This window comes from Lynx canadensis, chromosome A1 (genome assembly GCF_007474595.2).
Source record: "Lynx canadensis isolate LIC74 chromosome A1, mLynCan4.pri.v2, whole genome shotgun sequence".
Lineage (NCBI taxonomy): Eukaryota > Metazoa > Chordata > Mammalia > Carnivora > Felidae > Lynx > Lynx canadensis.
In genome coordinates, this window is record NC_044303.2 from 14,206,775 (window position 1) to 14,230,498 (window position 23,724).

Genomic DNA, 23,724 nt, shown 5'->3' on the forward strand with positions numbered 1-23,724 from the left:
CTACATCACAAAAGGAGGAAATACGTTCCAGCATCTGAAAATACTAGTTCTATCCTATTACTCTCTTCACACATATTGGTTCTCAGAGCACAAGAAATAAAATCAGCACTAAAGCTACCTAGTGACCTTTACAAGAAAATTCTTTGAACATAAGGGATTGTGATATCAATAAACTGAATTGAAAAGTATTAAATTTATGATATGATACAGCCTCTCTTTGGGCAGGGACCGAGGTGGTCTTAATGTTCCTTTTTTCTGCACCCGCATTATCAAAGTAACCTTTCTACGCGTTTCTCTCTAACGATGACATTTACACTTTGTTGCGTTGATATGAAGTAACATGGATTGCAAGTGTGAGCAGATTACTTTTAATTGCTGTGGAAAAATGATACGTAATTGAAACAAAAAGCATTGTTTCCAACCCTAATTTTTTTTTTTTTTTTTCCTCAAGTCCGTCCTGTCAAGCTGAAAGCATGAAAGTTATTTTCTGGTGGTGTGATTAGATTGGGGCTGGACTCTCCAGCTGGCAGGCCTGTCTATGACTGGCGGCGGCCTGTCCCCAGTGCTTGTCATTTCCTGACATGCCTGACAGGATGGGGACAGCCGCCCCAGACAGGTTCATTAGATGGTGTTTTCTACAGCTGGGCTAAAAATAAATAAATAAATAAAAAGTCTGTGCTTTGTCAAGGCCCAAGCTGTAGGGGCCCTTCTTGTTGGTTTAAGCCAGGGCCTTGTTTTGACAAATTTTGATCTGTGCGGTTTCTAGATTTTCTGACACATTTTTGTTTCCTTCCCCTTTGGCCTGCACTTTGTGCACCCTGCCTTGTTGCTGCTACAAAATCCTAACATAGTCTTCCCAAGAGAGAAAAGAACCACAGGTATTGAGATCTTAAAAGGAAAAAATAGTGCGATGCTCTATAAAATAGCAATAATTTATTTCCATGGTGATCTGCACAATGATAGGAAAAACAATCTTGGGACTTGGGATAAGCCAATTACAAGAAAGGTTAAGAGTTTTTCCACTGCCAGAAACATGCCATCTATGTGAGAACATAGTATCATTACTAGCAGTCTACGCTCTCAAATGCATTGCTCTTTAGAACTGCCAGAAATTTAAGTAATCTTCATCCTTGGGCTTTTAGGAAGCTGACAGACTTTTCTGCCCGTGCTGATAGGCTTTGATGTCAGGAAGGGAAATTATAGCAGATTACAGAATACCTGCTAATTAAAATCAGAAATAAATTCCAAATTCAAATTTAGAAATGTTTTTCCTTGTCAACGCTGGGGACACTTTTAAGGTTAACTGGACTTGACAAAAATCGGTGTGCATTTGAAATGTACATGCGTAACCGAGTCGTAATTTATCATGTTCATTCCCATTTAAACTTTTAAAACTGTAGGGCTAGAAAGGGAAAAAACAAATCTGTAGCCAAGAAATTATTCTTTCCGGGTTGTACCTGCGATTAAAAAGTAGATATTGACATCTTTACTTTATAAACTTATTAGCCATAGCCTCTTTACTATGGTAGTTTCGGATTGCTGTTTTCCATTGGGAGAAACATTTGATCTTTAATTTTTAGCCAGTAGAACATACCCAAATAGAAAACATTTGACCGTATATGTTGACGTAACCTTATTGCTACTGTTATCTATCATTCCATTCACATGCAAGATACAAAATGCAATACTGTTTGTGTCTCTTGTACGTTGTCACTGGTGTAATAAACAGTGTTGCAGAAAAAAGCGAGCTCCTCATTCACAGAAATCTTAGCCCTTACCTTTCCTTTGTATTGTTAGTTTCTGCTGCTTTAGTTCCCCGTCTCTATGACAACTGTTTAAATTGGGATGGGCAACTGTCATCTGGAGCATTACCGAGAGAAAAGTGTTAGTGAGCACACAGTTCCCATAGATAGAGCATTTCAATATAATCCAATTTTAATTGAGCTCCAGAGACTTTGATGTGCTGCAGAAGGTTGGGAGGGAGCTATTCCAGGGAGAAATTAAAGCAGCCCAGCAAGGCTTCTCTACTCCAGACTGTCACCATTTTAAGTAAGCATTAGCATCAGACTTAACCTGCCCCTATGGAACATCTCACTTCCTTCTTCAGCTTTCCACTGATTCATTTTGCCATATGTAAAAGCAAACCACTTTCATCTCTTTATATATGTTTTTACACCCATTTGATTAGGCTTCAAAAGCTTGTACTGGACCTGAGATTCATCTTACGCTGTCTATTGGACTTTGCTTCGTGGTTCATAAAAGAAAAAGAAGGTAGAGTAGGGATTACTTTGAAATTGTCAGCTACCATATATTAAACTTTCCTTTTAATATTGCTGTGTAAAACCCTATATTGGAGCTAAAAAGTTGAAGGTAGTGTAATTTTTATTTAGCTTTGATTTACCATTGAATTTCATTTTAATGCCTAGATGCTTGTGCATTTATGAGAAGCTTGGATTTTTATTTCAAAATGCATTGAAATATCTTTTCTTCATCACATGAAAAATGCCTTTCAGGCAAAGCTACTTTAAAGCAGCTGAACACAGGCACATCAGTCCTTCATGAAGAAAGCATGAATCTTTTTTTTTTTTTAATGAGGAGGAAAATGGATATTTCCCATCTATATTGAAAGATCTTTTTAAGTATTTTGAAATATTAACGTTGAATATACACTAGGCATTTTATTTATAATAAAATGACATAAAACCACAATGTAAACTTAAAAAATTAAGCGAACACTAAATACAATGCTTGTGATGTTAAAAAGCTTTGTTACAGGTATGGTAAACTTAAGGAAGTTATTACCTGTTCATGATAGACCTGAGATTTCTAATCTTATATATATTGGCACATTTACAACAATAAATTAAAAATGCATGTTGAGAAATTAAGTAAAATTGTGACCGTAATTAGAAATTAGCGTATCCACCATCATAGATACATCTAGATTTACTTGTGCATTTACTGTAAAGCTAATGAAGCTTAGGCACCAGGGTCCTTTGGTCCACAGAGCCTGTGACAGATGGAAGTTTCTGAGAAACTGTGTAGTAGGCTCAGTTCACTCAACTGTTGTAAGAGATCTCAGAACTAAACAAGCTTAATGTCCAAAGCTCTAGTATTTGTTGTGATTTTTCTTTTCTCATTGTAAGTTTTCACTTACATAACATACCAAATTTTTATTTGTAACTTTGTGTTCTTTTTCTTTAAAAAGGCATCCCCAAGAAAGTAAGCTTATTCCATACTGTATTTACTTTATTGAATTACGCCCCTCCCCCCATCCGCTTCCCTCCCTCTCCCCCATTGGTTGGCATTTCCTTCCCATTTTTTTTTTTACTATTATAAGCAATACTGCAGTGAAGAATCTAGTACTACTTAATCTTGCTTCATCTTGCACGGGGTAAATTCTAAGAAATGAAATTACCGGGTCAAGGATATATGTATTTGAAATTTTGATAGATAATGCCAAATTTTTCTCGTTGTAAGTTATACTAATTTATGCTCCCACCACAATGTAGTGAGTGACTATTTTCCCCACAGCAAGCTCAGTATTATTAAACTTTTAGAATTTTGCCAATCTCCTAGATAAAAATAGTATGTCTGTATCTCCGTATAGTTTTAATTCTTCTATAGGTAAAGTTAATTATGTTTGTAATCAACAAAGAGCTATTTGTACAGTGTTTTCTGGGATTATCTGACTTTTTTTAATGTGTATCTATTTATTTTTGAGAGAGGGAGAGAGAGAGAGAAAGAGAGAACACAAGCAAGTGGGGAGGAGCAGAGAGACATAGAGGGAGGGAGAGAATCCCAAGCAGGCTCCAAACTGCAGTGCAGAGCCCAACATGGGGCTCGATCTCATGAACCGTGAGATCATGACCTGAGCCCAAATCAAGAGTCAGACGCTCGACTAACTGAGCCACCCGGGTGCCCCTGCTTCACTTTTTCTTAAGCAAAATTGTACTGTTGTCCTAATGTCTATAGGAGGCAATTATTATCAATTGTCTCAGGTATGTGTTTGTCTCAGGTACAGTTTGTCTCAGGTATGTGTTTTTGTGTATTAGACATCATATAAACTTATATATTATGAAAATTCTATACATGTATGTATCTCCTCTTTTCTCTATTTACCATCTAGCCTAAACTGTTTTTCCTCTATGGAATGTCCTCCCAAATTTTAGTGGCACCAGTTGTAAGAGTAAGAATCTTTTAAATTTATCTACCTACCCAATAAGAATTGTCCTGCTGTATTAATACATCATGGTATATTTACTATATAGAATTACATACTACAAGGGCCACTGCTTTGTAAATTAGTCTGCTATGTGGATGTCTCTGGTTTACAGTTTTATTTCTTTACTCAGACTTGAATACTGGAGAAGCATATAGTGGAGTTCCATAGAGCTACACACACAAGTTGTGTGCCAGACATGATGCCCAGTGCCAGGGAAATCATTCAGTGTCAATACGGGGTTAAGACTGAGACTTAAAAATCCTCTATCTCTGGAGAAAATAATATTATTAGGTTTACTTATATTATTAGTGGAGAGCAGAACTTTAAGAAATTAGGTATTTAATGGATTTATATGTTATTCACTGGCTATCATTTCTTTAAGGTCATCCAGTGTAGGTAGGTTGCTTGTTGTTGTTGTTGTTAACACATTTTATTTGCACAAGTTCATGTTTATATGGGTGATAATGAGCATAGTGATTGCTTTCTGTTTAGTCTGAGCTAACCTCTGACTTTTTCCCCCAATACTCATCTGCCAGTAACCCTAAACCTAGAATCCAGTGACTGAGCACCATTCTCTCAGTCACTGGAGCCAGAAACCCTTGCAAAGATTTGATTCCTTTCATTTCTTTATGTCGGCATAAAACGAAATGAAAACACACAGGTCTTATTAATTCTGCCTCATAACTATGTTTACTCTCTTTCCCCTCCTCTTCCTCTCTTCAGCAATTGTCTTAGATTAGACTTCCTTTACTTCCCACTGGCATGGTTCAAACTCCCAATTTAGCATCCTTCCAAATCCTTCTCACCACTTCTAGAACAGTCTTTCTAAAATGCAGATTTAATGCTACAACTACACTCCTTTCAAGTGGTCTCAGTGGCATCACACTTATCATTAGAGCTACTATTTATTGAGAGCTAAGTTTAAAATCAATGTCGCCATTAATCCTTTCTGCAGTAAATGCTCTGGAGAGCCTCTTGCCTCCATAGAAAATAGATAGATGACCATATAGAAAGATGACCTCTGGTACTTATACTGGAGACACCTATTAGACACAGTGACCTATTTAATGTTTTTTTGTTTTGGTTTTTTTTTTTTTTTTTAGCAACCCAGTAAAATCAAATTCTTCTATCACTCGATTATCAAGGCTTTCCATAAAGAGAAAGTATGTGCTGTGTAAAAGATGGGGCCATCTTTCTCTTGTTCACTGGTGTATTTCCATCACCTAGCACAACATCTGGAACCTAGTAGGTGCTGACTAAATTGTTCTCTGATGAATAAATGATATGTGATGCTAACAGCCTTGCCTGGGGACAGAGTACTTGCTCATGATGTTCAAATGAAACATAGAAAAGGAAAATTCTCAGCAAAATAGTATTCTGCTGCAAATAGCTTTACAACCAAAGAGTATAAAGTAAACAGTAGAAGCAAGTCTTAGAACATTATAGTAATAAAGAAGAAACTTTGCGGGGAGGGTGATACCTAACCCTAGAATTACTATTTTCATTGCCTTTACAAGTTGGGAGACCTCTAAACCCTCTTATTGCCCCCCCCCCCAATTATATATATTTGTGTGACATTCATGTACAAACAAGGGGTGTTTACTGAGCTGTTTACATTTAAATTGAGTTGTATTTCTTGAAGAGCTATCAGTTATCCCGTAATACAGAAAACAGAGAGTAGAAGTAAAAATACCACAGGAAGTTCGGTAGCTGAAATGTCTCTAGCTGAAGCAGTAAGAAAAAAATTTTTTTAAGATTAAACTTCAAACACAGCAGACAGAACACTCCAAGACATCTAGTACAAACTCTTGGAAACGACCAGATTTAGTTGAAGCACTGGGAGATGCAGAAGCAGAGTTTGGATCAGAGAATGATGTACAGTGGAGAGGGACCTGAGTCAAGGCCACAGCAGGGACTTGTTCTCATCACCCCTGACTGTTTCACGAAGGTCCTGGTGGGGAAGGATCATGAGTTCATTTGTTCAACACACTGATGTAGCCTACCTTTGTACCAACCTCTCCACTAGACACTGTATGTGTTATTTCACTTAATACAACAACTCAGTAAAGTGGATACGATCATTCTTCTCTTATGTAAGTGGAAACTGTCTCCGTTATGTGAAGGAACATTCTCAAGTTACACAGTTCTGAAGTGGTTGCATCAGACTTCAGTCTGTCTGTCATCCTCTAAAATCCAAGTTCTTTCTGCTCCGGTCTGACATACAGATTTATAAAAAATTATAGTCCACCAGACTAAGTGCTAATAAACTACATACTTTTTGGTACATACTGGTAGTGTGAGAAAATGTGTCAGGGGTAACACCAATACTGTGGTGGCAGATACACATGAATATAACCTCCAATCTAAAGGGCTTCCCGAATACAAATTCCCTACGTAAAGCAGGTTTCATTCTATAGCTGCTCTTTGGGAGACAATGATTCTCCAAGAGTTCCAGTTTTGAAAAAGAAAAATTCTCATGAACCCCAGTGATGCACCTGTGAGTCCCCAAGAGTACTCAGGTTTTCAAGGGAAAACATACTTATAAACTCTGCACTTACATTTTATGAAAATAGCTGTAGGTGGCTAATTATCGCTGCAAAAGAAGTCTTTAAAACTTGAAAATAAGTCACATTCATATTGTGTTTCTTGTCCCTGATGAGCCTGGTACCTACGTGACAGATAGATACATGATAAATGGTAAATGTCTTTTGAGGAAACGCTTTTCTGAGCAGTAAGCTTAATAGGACTTGATCAGGAAGACAAGGAAGGAAAGCTATTCTAGAACACATACAAAGTATGGAAATGTTCAATGTTTGCATATTTTTTAAAAATTTTAATATATTTTTTAGAACTATTTGGGTTTATAGATGCTTGAACAGACAGTACAGAGTTTGGTGTGTGTGTGTGTGTGTGTGTGTGTGTGTGTGTGTGTGTGGTATTAGTCAGGCTTTTTCCTTCTTCAAAGAACAGACATTAAGTTTACATCAGACAATACGAGTTTGTTTCAGAAAACTTTGGGCTGCAAGTAATACAAACCCTAATTCCAATAGTTTTATAGATTTGTATGTATTGTGTATGCATTATAAAATATCAAGTCCTGAATTGTACCGGTCTCCAGGGTTGATTGCTTTAGCTATCTCTATATGTTTTCCAGAACCCAGGCTCATTCCCCATCTCCATTCTGTCACCCTTGGTTTGTCCTCATTCTCACATTCAGAGCAGCATGGGCTTTAACATTTCCCCAAATCCATGTAAGCCCAGGAATATTCACAGGAATGAGAAAGTACCTCTTCCATGGGTTTCCTCTTAAATCTGAGGGCATTTTTACGAACTTAATCTACCCCTGGGACTGACCATGGGGTCAGTGTGCCCTGACTCGGAAGTGCACAGAAGAGAAGCCAATAACCGAACGCAGTCAGGGTTCTGTTGATCAGGAAAGTGGAGGGCGGGGGAGGCAGGAGTGGATTCCGAATGGGGCAGCCATAGTGTCTATTCCAGAGTTTTTATCGTAGGAGAGCATGGTAATGTACAAATGGCCAATTCTTATCAGGCCTTCTGAAAAACTGGAATTTCATCCAAGTTCCCTGACCCGTTTTTTTTTTTTTTTTAATGAACCTCCAACCATTACATTACATCCATTAACATTACAGCTCCAGTTACTCTGTATCTTTATCTTTTTGCTACCACAGACAAACTGACTCTAAATATACCTTTAATCCAGTCACTCAACAAATTATTTACTGAGCTTTACAATGGGACAGGCACTGCACCAAGCGGTAGAGATACAGTAATAAGTAGAAACAAATGGTCAAAGAGTGGGGGAGATTACGTTAATAAAATAAACAAATTTGCAAAATTATATTTGTGTTAAGTGCTGGAAAGAGAACTTCTCTCATATACGGTGTTATGAGACTCTGTGATGGTGGGGGAGGTTACCTAGCAAGAGAGGGCAGCTGAGAAAATAAAAAGTAAAGAGAGCTCAAGGATGAGTAGAAGTGAAGTAGGCAAATAGGGGATGGAAGATATTTCCAGAGAAGAAAGAATATGTGCATTGGCTCTGTGACAGGAGACAACATGGTATGGATAAGATATTGAAAGAAGACCGGTGGGGCTGGAGCCAGGAGAGCAAAGTGGTACCAGATGTGGGCGGTGCAGGAGATTGTTACATCTACCACTAGACCCATCTTTTTTGGTCTTGGCTTCTGCTTCCTCAAAATTCCTGCTGCTTATGATTTCTGGTGACTGCTTTCTCTGCCTTTTGGCTTCCTCCCGCCTTCCTGTGAGAGTTGTCTCTGAATATCTCACATTCAGATCATTAAGACAGATTATTGAATGGTGTCAGCCAGTCAGCATTCGTGATAGCATGGTTCTGATGGACAGATGGGATTTTTACAGCCACTAGCTGTGGCCATCCTACTTAGATAAACTACTTTTATAGTGGTTGTCTATCCTGGTCCAGTCCACTGTGGCCCAGAGCTGTGGGGTCACAGGTAACCAACATGCTAAAAAAGGAACTCTTCAGGAGGGGGTACCTTTCGTCCTGTCCCAATACATCATGAATTGGGAATCAACTCTGAACTGTCTTGATATGACTGCTTTTTATTTTTTTTTACACATTTTATTTTTTGGTTTTTTTTTTTCAATATATGAAGTTTATTGTCAAACTGGTGTCCCTACAACACCCAGTGCTCATCCCAAAAGGTGCCCTCCTCAATGCCCATCACCCACCCTCCCCTCCCTCCCACCCCCCATCAACCCTCAGTTTGTTCTCAGTTTTTAAGAGTCTCTTATGCTTTGGCTCTCTCCCACTCTAACGTCCTTTTTTTTTTTTTCCTTCCCCTCCCTCATGGGTTTCTGTTAAGTTTCTCAGGATCCACATAAGAGTGAAACCATATATGACTGCTTTTTAATTAATATAAACCATATAAATTATAACTTTTCTGCACATGTGTGTTAATATTGATCAACAAAGACATTTATAATTAATTACTACTATTAAATTATTGCTGTGGGCTGGGCTCTGTGCTAAGTATGAAAAATGCAGAGATGAACTGAGAATTTTTGCCCTCAGTGAGCCCACAGGTTAGCAAGAGACACCAACAAGTAAACTGATAATTGCAATAATGGTTTGGTAAGTGTCATAGGTAGGTCCAGGGTTCCCAGAGAAAGCAGCAGCCTCTTCTAGTCCAATCATTAATAGGAGCTAATCAGAAGAACAAAATAGGGAGACATCTACCAGACGGAAGAAACACCATGTGCAAGGACACAGAAGTATAACAGAACATGACACATTTGGGGGCTGAAAAGTGTTCAGGATGGTCAGGATCTTTTTTTTTTTTTTTAATTTTTTTTTCAACGTTTTTATTTATTTTTGGGACAGAGAGAGACAGAGCATGAACGGGGGAGGGGCAGAGAGAGAGGGAGACACAGAATCGGAAACAGGCTCCAGGCTCCGAGCCACCAGCCCAGAGCCCGACGCGGGGCTCGAACTCACGGACCGCGAGATCGTGACCTGGCTGAAGTCGGACGCTTAACCGACTGCGCCACTCAGGCGCCCCGGTCAGGATCTTAAGAACTAGGCATATTCTGACTGGCGTGAGGTGATACCTGAGTGTGGTTTTGATTTGTATTTCCCTGATAAGGAGCGACGCTGAACATCTTTTCATGTGCCTGTTGGCCATCTGGATGTCTTCTTTAGAGAAGTGTCTATTCATGTTTTCTGCCCATTTCTTCACTGGGTTATTTGTTTTTCGGGTGTGGAGTTTGGTGAGCTCTTTATAGATTTTAGATACTAGCCCTTTGTCCGATATGTCATTTGCAAATATCTTTTCCCATTCCGTTGGTTGCCTTTTAGTTTTGTTGGTTGTTTCCTTTGCTGTGCAGAAGTTTTTTATCTTCATAAGGTCCCAGTAATTCACTTTTGCTTTTATTGATGGGGGGTGGGAGGGAGGGGAGGGTGGGTGATGGGTATTGAGGAGGGCACCTTTTGGGATGAGCACTGGGTGTTGTATGGAAACCAATTTGTCAATAAATTTCATATATATAAAAAAAAAAAAAGAACTAGGCATAATGCACATTGTGGCTCAATATGGGGTTTGATACTACCATTAATAATAGTAGTTCACACTTATTAAATATCTATTGTGTACCATAAGTATATATACCTTATATAAATAAACTCTATTATAAAAAAATTGAAAACAAAAATTTAAAAATTAAAATTAAAAAAATTAAAAATTTTTAAGATAAAAATCTTTTAATGTGTTAAAAGATTTCTCTCGTAACAACATCATTAGATCTCCAGTCAAAAACAATTCCCCTTTATATCTACTCTGTAGGTTAGGAATGATTCATTTCCCTATTGCAACAATGACCGCAAATGCCCCATCTAATCTTGTGTCATTTCTGACTGCACCTAAAACTCGACTATGAAATATTTGCAAAAAGGGAAAACAATGTGTGCTGACAATTAATAGTATCCACAGATCAGACCCTATTACAAAAAAAGGTTCAAAGAAAAACCTGTAACCCAGAAATCCAAATGATGTCATATAGAAGAAAATAAAGCCGAAACAGGAGATGCATACATATAACTAGTTTAGAACTTGACATCATACAAAACAGTACAAAGGAAGGTAACATATTCAGTATGTAAATGAAAGTAAATTCTAGAAACCAGAAATAAGCTTCTTTCCAGTAGTGTAGAGTTCTCCCTCCCCCTACCGCATTCCTCCCCTTTGTTAGCAGAGGGACAAATACAAAATTTTAGAGTTTGCCAAATTTGAGAAAATGAGAAAACACAGCCAAATATATAATAGTTACACATGGGGACATTCATGAATAGGACAAAAATGAAGCAACCTTGCCAATACCATTTTTTAATTTTGAGGATTTTACCATAATTTTGAGTGTGTGTTTGAAGATGAAGTAGGCACAGAGGACTCCAGCTGCAAGCCCAAGTTTGTTTGAAAATTAAATTTTAAATATTTTCTTCAACAAAAATTGATTGAGTTTCCTCCATGTGCTGGTTCTGTAAGGAATGTGAAATAGACTACAACCTAGTCTCTACCCTCAAGAAGTGTCCAACTGTTACAGAATGTATATAATAAAATAAGTGAATTTAAAAGCCTTTGCCATGATGTGAGATACTATTGGAGAGAATACAAATAATACTCTTTTGAAAGGGTTCATGGTTTTCTACTAATGACAATGAAACAGCATTTGCATAGACTATTGGAACCACATCTACGCTGAAGTCACAGCAGTGATTTTCAAGTGATTTTCAAATTTAATCATCTCACCTCTTTGTTTAACATAGGGACTCTCTGTTTTTCTCAGACCAAAGGTTCAGACTCCAACATGAATTACTTAATATTTCCCCATGTCTAGGTTCCCCACCCACCTTTTATTATTCTCATTCATTCATTCATTCATTCATTTATGTTTCACTTTCCTCCTCTTTACCATATGTGTTCCAGACAGCCTGGACCCATTCCCCAAGGCACCATTTTTACATACATCTTGTTCCTTCTGCTTGCGAACCTCTTCTTTCCCCCTTTTGCCCACTATTTGTGATTCTCCAGCAGACTACGAACTCCTTGAGGTGAAGGATTCTACCCCTCTTGTTTGCCATCAGCTCATGGAGGTCAATCGGTAGATATTCGCTGAATGAAAGTCACTGAAAATAAATACAATTGATAAATGATGAGGACAGGTTTGGTAGAAAAGAGCTGGCCCATGTTTAGATAGATAGAAAGATAGAATGGAAGAAGCCTTCTCAGAATTATCACTACTGACAATGAGAGTGGCAGCTGATGTCCCAAAGGGTTGGGCTTTCTCATTACAGCTTAGTAGTATGAGTTCAGATAATTTCTAGAATACAAACTGTCACTAAGGAAACAGTAGCTGTGACTGTTAGTTTAGTAGAAGTTTATTTGCTGTGGTCCAGCTTTTCTCCTCCCTTGCTGGCAGTGTTGTGTATGTGTGTCTGTGTATGTCTGTGTCTGATAGGCAAGAATTATAGTTCTAGGTTAACATATGTTTAGCACTTCCTATGTGCCATGCCCTGTCCTAAGCATTTTTACAAAGAGTTATTCCATTCAGTCCTCATAACTACCCTATGCAGTAAGGTATTATTATTTCCCCCAAATCTTAAGATAAGTAAAGAATTGAAAAGTAGCTAACTTGCCTCATGTCTCACAGCTTGTGAGTAATATAGGCAGACCCTAGGGTGACTTTAAATGGAGGATAGGCAGTTTCCTTTTAAAAAAAATATTTACAAACAGAGAGAGGGAGGCAAACCACAAGAGACTCTTAAATATAGAGAACAAATGGAGGGTTTTTGGGAGGTGGGGGAGAGGGGAAAGTGGATGATGGGCATTGAGGAGGGCACTTGTTGGGATGAGCACTGGGTGTTATATGTAAGCCAATTTGACAATAAAGTATATTAAATAAATAAATAAATCGAGGATAGGCAGGCACATAAATTGATGAATTACAGCAAAAAAAAAAAAAAAAAAGCAAGGTTATTAAATAAAAAACTCTCTGTGGATGGGCTGCCTAAATTTTCCCCTCTGGAGGATGTTTCTTGACCCTGCAGTTTTAATCCATATGCTGATAATGGCTGTGTGTATGAAAATCTATAACCTCACAAGTATAGCAGTAATAGCATAGATTGTTTCGTTTTCATTGAGAATGTATTTTCTGTAAATCCTCATCTTGCCAGCTTGATTTCTTGAGCACTTTTGTTGGGTTCACAGTTATGCCACTTGCAGTTTTCCCTATTTTCAATTTCATATTACTCAATTATTTATTTCATCAAGATTAAGTATTTTCCATAAAAATTTTCTAGGGTTTGATTCAGTGATCAATTTTTCAGTCTATATTAGATTTTACTGATTATGGTGCTTGCCCTTGACAGTTTTATTTTTAATTCATTATTAATTGAACAAAAGGCCAAAGTGAGACTTTTGCATCAGCTCTTTGAGGATTTCTTTATTGTGCAAGGCTGGTCTATCGCAATTGTCCCCTAACTTTTTTTTTTTAACCTATGCTGCAAAAAATAATTTAATAAAACTATATACAACCCAATATTGTATGTCAACCATACTTCAATATAAAAACAAAACTAGGGGCGCCTGGGTGGCGCAGTCGGTTAAGCGTCCGACTTCAGCCAGGTCACGATCTCGCGGTCCGGGAGTTCGAGCCCCGCGTCGGGCTCTGGGCTGATGGCTCAGAGCCTGGAGCCTGTTTCCGATTCTGTGTCTCCCTCTCTCTCTGCCCCTCCCCCGTTCATGCTCTGTCTCTCTCTGTCCCAAAAATAAATAAACGTTGAAAAAAAAAATTTTTTTTTTAAAAAATAAAAACAAAACTATTCACCACCCTGCACAGGTTTAAGTTCACGTCTAAAATTTTTCTTAAGTTCAAATATTTTTAAAAGCTGTAATATCCAGCATGTTCTAAATATTGATAGTTTAAAGTAAAATTGTTATGTCATTGTTCCATGAAAGGGAGATCTATACTAAATGACTTCCAAAGGCCAAAGACGCCGTAAGACTGAAGAAAAAGACCAACAAGTCCAGCCTGATGAGAAATGGTTTGTTTAGGAGACTTAACCGAGACTGTCTTGGGCAGCTGCAAGAGGAGTACCTCTCCTGCAGCCCCACATCCCTGTAAAACCTGCTTTTAAGCTGTGGAGGCTGGAAGTACATGGTGAGGGGCTACCCAGGAGAACGTTCAGGAATATGTGTGTGTGTCATACCTACCCCTATATCTGGGGCAGATCAAGAATGTTATGCCCCTGAGAGTAGACTTAAGGTGTGGTTAAACAAAAGGAAGGAATGTGTGTGTGTGTGGGGGGGGGGTGCTGTGCGCATGAAGTTTCCCATCACAGAATGGTCATCTTGGGGAATTTCTCCAAGATGGTTGGTCTGGTTCACAAAATCCCTTTTCAGATATATTCAGTAGGATCAAATATATCCAATAGAATAGTGATTTGATTTCTGTCATCACCCATTTTAAATCTTTTTTCAAATGGATATTTCATGTAATTCCTATTTCTCTGAACTCATATTTCCATTTGATTCCCTCCCCAAAATTTACCTAATCTAAAATATCTTATTCTTTTTTTTTTATGTTTATTCATTTTTTGAGAGACAGAGAGAGACAGAGCGTGAGTGGGGGAGGGGCAGAGAGAGAGGGAGACACAGAATCCAAAGCAGGCTCCAGGCTCTGAGCTGTCAGCACAGAGCCCGACGTGGGACACAAACCTATGAACTGTGGGATCATGACCTGAGCCGAAGTAGGATGCTCAACAAATGAGTCACCCAGGCACTCCATAAAATATCTTATTCTTGAAAGTCTTTCATTGATCACTATATTATACTAATCTGTAAAAAACATATACACTTATAAATTAAAGTTTTAATTTTTTTTCATTCCTAAAACTATGAAATTTTAAGTATTTAAAACTTTTATTCTGGAATAAATTATTATTAAAAATAACATCAGCTTACAATCATATAAGAATAGAAATATAATGTAAACTTTGGAAAATAGCAAAAAAATTAAAATGCTATTGGAAATTCATCTCTTACTGAGATGAATGGTTAATATATCCACATATGAATATTGCTAAAACAGTACAAGTATCAATATTACAGCTACTCCTACCTTTCTTTTTTGTAGATGTGTTGAAAAACCTTGTTCACATAAATCAGCAGGATATGTTGAAGTTTTACTCTAGCAATGTTATAAGCTTTTGTGCCATTTCTAAGTTGTACGCTAAAAATCACTCAGTGATCTATAATCAAAAATTATTTTAAATGATCTCTCCATTATCAACTCAATTAGATCCAACTTCAATCTTTGCATGTAAAAAATTGAGAAACCATCTGAGTTGCAAAAGGATTTTTTTTAAATCTAGTCATTGTAGGCATACACTTTTCAACATCCCCATTAATGTTTTGAATTATCCCTTATTTGAGGCTCCTACCCCCTCAACAGATCTTATTACTCCAGGCAATACACCATAAAGAGTCCCCATCCCCAACTATATTTTTTTTTTTAATAGAAAGGGCAATGAGAAAGACACGAGAAAGGGAAGCTGTACTTCCCCCACAGGTTTGGTCTTGGCCAGATAGACTTTAAGAAGTTGAGGATCGGGGCTCCTGGGTGGCTTAGTCGGTTAAGCGTCCGACTTCAGATCAGGTCACGATCTTGCGGTCCGTGAGTTCAAGCCCCGCGTCGGGCTCTGGGCTGATGGCTCAGAGCCTGGAGCCTGCTTCCGATTCTGTGTCTCCCTCTCTCTCTGCCCCTCCCCTGTTCATGCTCTGTCTCTCTCTGTCTCAAAAATAAATAAACGTTTAAAAAAATTGAAAAGAAAAAAGAAGTTGAGGATCTGGACACTTATTCTGTTACATCATGTGTACCTAACTTATCTCTCAGAAAGTTATTGCATTGCCCATTTAGAAGATGCTGTTCCATTGTGTTTCTGTTTCAGTCCTTCCATGCACATCTAATTATTTACTATATCTTATACTTCTCCATGCCTTCAGTGAGGAAATAGCGTCACCAAGAAGACATTGTGGTGGGAACAGGGAGGAGAGAGTGGCAACCGTCCAGCTGTCTTTGCCACTCCCTGCATCCTCACCCCAGTGTACCACAACAGCAATTATCAGTCAGAGATGCACTTGCACAGGGTCATTTTAAAACCCAAGCTTCCTCTGTCTTGTGGTTTGGCTTTGCTTCTAGGCGTTAGAATTCTCTCCATTCATCTGGAAATGGAAAAGAACACGCACCATCATGTATAAATATAAACCTGAAACTACTTTTGAACTATTCCATCTTGAATACACTGGTTATATCCCACATCATTGAACGCTTATGCGGAATTATTAAAGTAATGAGGACTTGCAACTTTACGTTGTGTTAGACCCCTTTAATTAAACTGTTCAGGCTACAAGGACAAGTCGGTTAGATATGACAACCTCACGAACACCGAAAAGGGCATGTCCACCCAGCCTTCTGCAACATTTTCATCAATTCTTAACAGAAACTGTAACCTGCAGCAAAATTCAGATTTTTCACATTCAAAGAAAAAAGTGTTTGTAATACTTGTTCTAACATAGGTGTTAGGTGATGTCGAGATCAGCAAAGGTATCACTAAACAAGTACTTTTTAGGTTGCACAATATTCGCTGCCTTAAAAAGGAAAAAAGATGATGAAACTGATTTGACAGCCCTAGACATGTTTCTGACAACATATACGTGTCTGATTCACATGAGTGCACACGAACCCTAGTTTTCTTCAACAGGATCATCAAATAATCTGTGTTAAGCACACATCTGGGTGAGGTGGTTTACAAGGGGTCTCTATTACATTTGTGTTATATTGCTTCCTGAGTGTTCCAGCTCATAAGTGAGGGGGGCAGACCTCAGGGAATGAGGCCAGTGTGGAGTCTTTCTCCCTTCACTTCCTTTGGGTACTAAGCAGTTGGCTCAAACTAGTTCAGTGGTCACTGAAAATCACAAAGTTCCCCAAGATTTGGGATCCGAGATGCTTTAATATTCTTGTTTATGACCTACGTGATATCATAAAAGTTACGTGTATTCAATTTTCAGAAAACAAAACTGAATTGGGGTGCTTGATTAGATTCCCTAGTATATTAAATAATTTGGAGAAGCAGGCAGGGACAAACCAGATAATGTAGGAAGGTTGACAAAAGAAAGAAAAAAAAAAGCCACAAACCTCAAACATAGATAAAAGTACATAGTGGTATAGAAAAATACCTTGGATTGTAATGAAAAATGAGCGTAAAGGGTTCCTATGGAATGTCCTGAAACTCATAGAACATTATGTAACTAGTAAAGGTATAAATAAAATATAGTCAGTCTTATAGCATCAAGTCATATGTCAGACCTGGGCTTGAGGCCCAGGTTTTTAATAGAAAAATGACATGAACTCAACATTTAATCAACTCTAAATGATAATATTTTACATTTCTGAAATACATACAGATTCGTTACACTCCTCATCACTTGCCCAAAGTTCTATCCTAACTGGTCTCACAGCCTTCCATCACAGCCTCCACGTACTGCCAGGCAAGTGTCGGAAAATCTCACTAGGGTCCCCTCTGCCAATTTTGGGGGCTTTCTCGTTGCCCATGAGCAGAGGAGAGTAAGGAAGGTTGTGCTACAGTCTAAGGACGCCTGTGGCAACCACAAAACTTACCTGAGTGCTAGTGTTACAGCAACGGATCACCATGTTTTACATTTTGTTTTCCATCCTGTCTGTATTAACTTCATTACAAAACATTTTCAGTTACTTACCAGAAATAAAACTGATGCTCAAGAAGGGTGCCAGGTGATATTCTGTGACACACCTCAGTACGCATTTTGTTTAAGTGGGAGGTGTTAGGTTTAAAAGTCAAAATACTGTAGCCTGAAGACCTTGCCTAGCCCCTCTAGAGTGAAGGACTCCTTTCTGTGGGGGGCATGGCCTTTCAGGATGAGGTGTAGCTGAGTCCAGAGGTTCCCCAGGGTGAAAATTAGACTGCCACAGAAGAGAAGCCAGAAAAAAAACTGTCTGGTTTTTTTCTGATCTTGACTCAAACTAAAGTCAGGAGAGATGTCTGCTAGGCTCAACCATTGAAATAGTAAACATGAGAAGTCTGAAGGCCAAACTAGAAAGCTTTATGCAGTTCAGCCAAGGAGTCCGAAATGCACACACTTTGTAAGATTTCTCTGTAGCTTTCCCCGTGTGTGTTATCTCTGTCCATTTCTCTTAGTGATTTATTGAGTGGACGAATGTGTGTGCACCAGGCACTGTTTGAGGCACTGTGTACTGAGCAGTAAATAAGACAGGGTCCTGTTCTCATGGAACTTTCATGTTATAGGGGGAGGACAGAGGAAGAAACAAATAAAGAAGAAAGTTAAGTAAGTGCCGTGCACAGAATTAAAATAAAGTGCTCTAATAGAAGAGACAGTGGAGGTTAGTATGTGGTGATTCAACATTGGATGCCAGGAAAGGCACCTCACAAGAGGGGATATAGAAAATTTTTAAATAAAATATTTTAAGAGACTTTCATTCCATATACAGTCTTCAAGGAAATGAGAAGGGAAAGCAGGAACTGGTTTGCTATTTAAAAATGAAGAAGAAGGAGAAGGAGAAGGAGACTCCTCTAGGCTCTATTGGATTTTGTTGGCAGGGAATTATGACCAGTTCAGAGCATTATCTTTCATCAGCCCATCTTTAAGGATTTCAAAAGCTTAAATATAACATAGGTTACTGTAAAGTAATTAGGAAGGTTTTTTTAATAAATAAGGTTTTTTTAATAAAGTTGTAAATAGTTATATTTACATAAATATATATATAATTTATAATATATATGTGTATATATGTATATGTATATGTACATGTATACATGTATATGTACGTGTATATGTATATGTATATGTACATATATACACATATACACATATATATACATACACACACACACACACACACACACACACATACATACACACAGCCCCTTTGGTAAGGGCCATACAGTTATCCAGATGATATTGTCCTTCCTCAGAATAGCTTCGGACCTTTGGATCTGTCTTTTGGAATTTGCTTCTTGAGCTGTTTTCTAGCTACTAGCAAAATAACTTTTAGTTTTAGTCTCTCTCCTTTTACTGCTCGCCTCCAGGCTTTACTGAGTTCCTCTGATTGTCTCTGTCCTTTTTTCTTTCTCCTGAGGGTCCCTGAGGACTGTTACAGTCCCAGCCTGGAGCAAAGACAGTAGTGGTGGTGGGAGAACTGATTGAGTTTGTCTATCAGTCTGGATCCAGCAGGAGAGAAAAACCACATAGCAACTTAAACAGGGAAAGTGTAATGTGAATAATTATAATCTAAACTATCACAGGAGATCAGAGTAACAGGGAATGATCAATAAGAAATAAAAAGAGCTCTAAAGAATGTAAGGATAGCATCGGAAATGAGCGGCCCCTACTCTTAGAGGCCCCCCTGGGCTCACTGGGGAGGGCATGGCTGTAGCTCCTTGGGGGGTGGAGAAGTCACTCTGGTGCTCTGGCGGGGTACGTGCTGGAGCTCTGTCCTCTAGAACTTTTCAGAAATCCACCCTCTAGGGAGCTGGTGAAACTGTTGAGGGGAGAGGTTCCCGCCAGAGGCAAGTCTGCTGCAAAACTGCCTGGGGCAGGGGGAGGTACTGAAAAAAAAAACCTGCCTGTCACTGGGTCCTGGTGGCCATCACACCCTGCAGAAGCCTGGCAGTGGAGAAACCCCAGTTCTTCGGGAAGCTGCTGAGTGAGCGAGCCCACCAGCCCCGGCAAGGAAAACCCCTTCCTCCCGCCTGCGGGTTCTCTTCAGTGTGCTTTCCTGACAAAGCTTCACGTCGTGGCAGCTAACAGAGCAAAAATAAAGGGCACAGGTTCATTTTTGCAGAACAAGCAACTAAGGCTGAATTTGGAGCTGGAGGACCATCAAGTGACGGCCGGCAAAGCTGGGGAGACAGTCTCACAGGGAGCACTCCAGAAGTTCGACTAACTCTTGTGTGTTTGTGAATGGCCTGCCTGCTATAAGCGAAATAATGGAAAGGAGCACTTGGCCAAATATTCATTGCATCATGCCCAAAGAGAGAAATAAGTAAAAATAAGAGTGTGTATGTGTGTGAGTGCGTCTGTCTCCATCCTCACGGCGTAACGGTTTTCATATAGGGGCGCAACACAGCCTTCCTGACAAGGTCTCTCCTTTTTTATGAGATTATACGCATTGTACTGCTTTGGGTTTTCAAACAGCCTTAATAGTTTCAGTTTTTAGTGAACTGATAGTCATGTGGAAGATAGTTTTTGTTGTTTTGGCTGTTTTACTTGTCCTGAAATTTTTCCTATCCGACAAAAAAGTTATCAATCTTGTATCAGTACTCTCCCCATTAAAAAAAAATTATACTGGTCTATGAAATTTGAATCTGGGGAACATTGCACCCAGCTGAGAATGTATTAGTATGAATTGTGGCAAGTCACTATGACCCTTTTATGAAATGTATAGTTTTACATTTAGAAACCCAAACACAGATGTCACTTTATGCTCGACAGTAAGGACATAGAAACTTATAAACAGAACTTAGATAATAGCTCAGGCCATGTACTTAAGGTTCATTGTCGCTGCTTAAACTAGCCAGTAATAGTATTATTATCACTGTTTTTCAGATGATGAAAATCAGATGGAGTTAAATAATTTTTCCAAGGTCCTCTAACTGCTATATAACAGAGCCAAGATTTGAACAGGAGTCTGACTGGCTCCAAAATGTTTCAGGATTTAAATAGATGTCTGACTGCTTCCAAGAACTTTCTAGCATCCAGGGAAAGACAAAACTGAATTAAGGAGTTAGAAAAAAATGGAATTTTCACAAACTAAAAGACCAAAGTATCATATATTATATATCTTTTCCCAGAGAAAGGAAATGTAAAAGGGGAATTCATAACTTGTTTTTAAAGCTTAAGGAGTATCATGCATGTAGAATTCAACTAGTTTTGGTTTCACCAGAGCAAATTTAAATGTGGTAGGTTGTACAGAGTGTACTAGTGCAAAGAGAAATGTATTTTGTATCGTTAACTTGCAATGGTGTATCAGGAGGGAATGCATTTGTTTCAGATTTGCCTGTAGTGGCTTTATCAAATATGGACTGATCTGTGTCATGTAACAAGAAGTGCAGGTGTGGTGGTTGCTGACACTGTTTCACTAACTCAGTATTAGGGCCAACTTGCTTCAATTTCCTTGGCCTTGCTCTCCTGGTTATACAATTGCTGCTACAGTTCCTGCCATTACATCTCTATTCAAGAAAGAAGGAAAAAAAAAGTGTGCCAGCTACATATCACTCATTCTGTCATCTTTTCTGAAACATCCCCAACTGACTTTGGTTTTGTTCTCGTTAGCCAGCTCTGGGTCAAATGTCCTCACCCCTAGTTTCAGTGGAATTTGCGAAAGCAAGGAATAACTTTGCCATGATTGGCTTAGACCATGGGTCAGCCAGATTGGCCCCAGGACCAAATTCAGGCCACCTCTGTTGTTATTAATTGGAACACAGCCACACGCATTCATTTATACATTGTCTATGACTTGTTTCACTCTATGATGGCAAAGCTGAGTAGTTGTGATAGGGGCCATATGGCCTTTAAAGTCTAAAAATATTTGCCGTTTGTCCTTGTACCAAAAATGCTTGCTACCCCTACCTTAACCAGTCATGACCCATTGCCTGGTGTTGACCACATAGACACTGCTGCTAACTGGGCTTCCACTAAGCAAGGAAGAAGGAAGAAAAGGAATATTGGAAAAGAACCAACAGAATATGTCAAGTTACCTTGCCCAACTAATTATATACAAGACCAAAAACTATAATGTGTATCTGTTTTAAGTCACAGGGTCACTTTGAATATATAATTTTTCTGCTGTTCATTTCTTCATGAGCCAACCAAGAAAATGCAGGCAGGTAGAAATTTTGCAAATGCTGTATACAGAATCGGATGATTGGCAGTGTTGTGATATATCATGAATCCAGGAAGATAATCCCTAATTTACTGACTTTTATACAGCACTGTCTAAGATATTGTCAGACTAAGTCTTAGACACACATTTCACTGATTGACACTTCCCTTTCAACTATTTATTTTAGGTTCTTGCATACACTGAAGGACTTCACGGAAAATGGATGTTCAGCGAGATACGAGCTGTCTTTTCAAGACGTTATCTTCTACAAAACACTGCTTTGGAAGTATTTATGGCAAACCGAAGTAAGGCCCCTTAAATATTATGAAATGTGCTCATATTTGGATGTTATTTATTTACATAGAATGATACAGTTTTCATTTTTCCCTGCTGTATTTCTCTCTTTGATACGCCCTCACTAAAATAAGAAGAAAAATCCGTTTGTTTGAAAATGTTAATCCTAGATTTTTCCTGGATAATGCTGTACAGAAAGCTGATTTTCCATGAAGATACATTACCTTGACAAATAAATCATGAGAGACACTTGAAAATGATTTCTAAAATTGATGGTTAGTTCTCCTGTGGTTTTCTAACTCGTGTTTTTTTCTTTTTCCCACAGCCTCGGTTATGTTCAATTTCCCCGATCAAGCAACAGTAAAAAAAGTTGTCTATAGCTTACCTCGGGTTGGCGTAGGGACCAGCTATGGTTTGCCACAAGCCAGGTAATTATATCATATCACGCATTATGTATGGTTCGTTAACATATTTTAATCCTAGTATGACAGAAATATAAATAAGGTTATACCATTATAATTATTTTGAGAACCAAGGCATTTTCTTTCTCTGCAAGTCATTTGTAGGCAAAGAGGCTGTGAAACATCTATTTTAAGAATGAGAATAGTTAATGTATAAGTTTTATTTGACACCTATATAAATGAGGAAGTAAAAAAGTTGATTGTATATCATAGCTCGCACATCATTAGGACATTTTTGCTGAAGATCTTACAAAAAACATACCAGAGCCTCATGATATTTGTGATTAATTGTTGCATGATCGCATATAAACTGTTTGTAAAAATGCTGCACATAGATGCTTCTTCATGAAAGTAATAAAACTCTTAGAATTTGTTGAGGTTAATAGTTATGAATGATGGTGTGGTTTTAACCATTTCCTAAATGTTTCATCTTGGTATTTTAAAACATAATTTTGAAATCTTATTTTATCAAAAGATACTGGTCTAAGAGAAAACATAGTAATTATGTGTATCACTAATATCAGTCAGTTTTTAGCTCCATGTAACTGAATACCTATCTAAAAGTGGCTTAAACACTAGAGTGTTTCGCTGTTTGAGCCTTACTTTATCAAAAGTCTGGAGCTAAGGAGTTTCCAGTACTGTCTCAGACGTTCAGTGATGTCAAGACCCTCAGTCGGCCTCCTGGTCACAAAATACCCACTAGTGTTCCAGATAGCACAGCTTCACACAGTTGCATTAAAATGGGGAAAAGACACAAAGGATTTCTCCTCGAGCCTCTAGGTTTTAGGAAAGAATATATTTATCAGAAGCCTCCTGCAATCTTTATCTTAGGTCCCTTTGGCCTGAATGGGCTCACCTTCCTGTCCTTTGAACAATCACTGCCAAAGCGAAGTGAGTTAACTGGCTTAGGCCAATCGCCCTCTGGGTAAAACTCAGGGTAAACTGTACCTCTGAAGTCCTCGCCACCTCCTGCTTGAACAAAACAGGTCCCTGTTGGCCAGAAAGAAAGATACTGACTTGGGACAGACGAACAACAATGTCTTCCACACCAGTCACTCTGTCCATGAGAATTATTGCAGAGCCCAGCGTGGATGGACAGGAAAACTAATCTTTGTGTATCTTCCCTTAAATAGGCTACAGACATTTAAAAGACAGGGACTGTGTCTTCTGTATCTTTTAATCTATAGCACCTAGCACAGAGCCTAATTGCTGAGATGCTTTTTAGGTGCTACTCAACTAGAATTACCTTGATTT

The 23,724-nt window shown here is 38.5% G+C and overlaps 1 protein-coding gene across 1 annotated transcript in view; it reads left to right on the top strand.

Moving 5' to 3' along the window:
• The window catches only part of NBEA (neurobeachin), a 694,460-nt gene that overhangs the window by 543,432 nt on the left and 127,304 nt on the right, over positions 1–23,724 (top strand). The window contains 2 exon segments of the mRNA XM_030309029.1: positions 21,903–22,020; positions 22,335–22,437. Of these exon segments, the coding sequence (XP_030164889.1) occupies positions 21,903–22,020; positions 22,335–22,437 (221 nt within the window).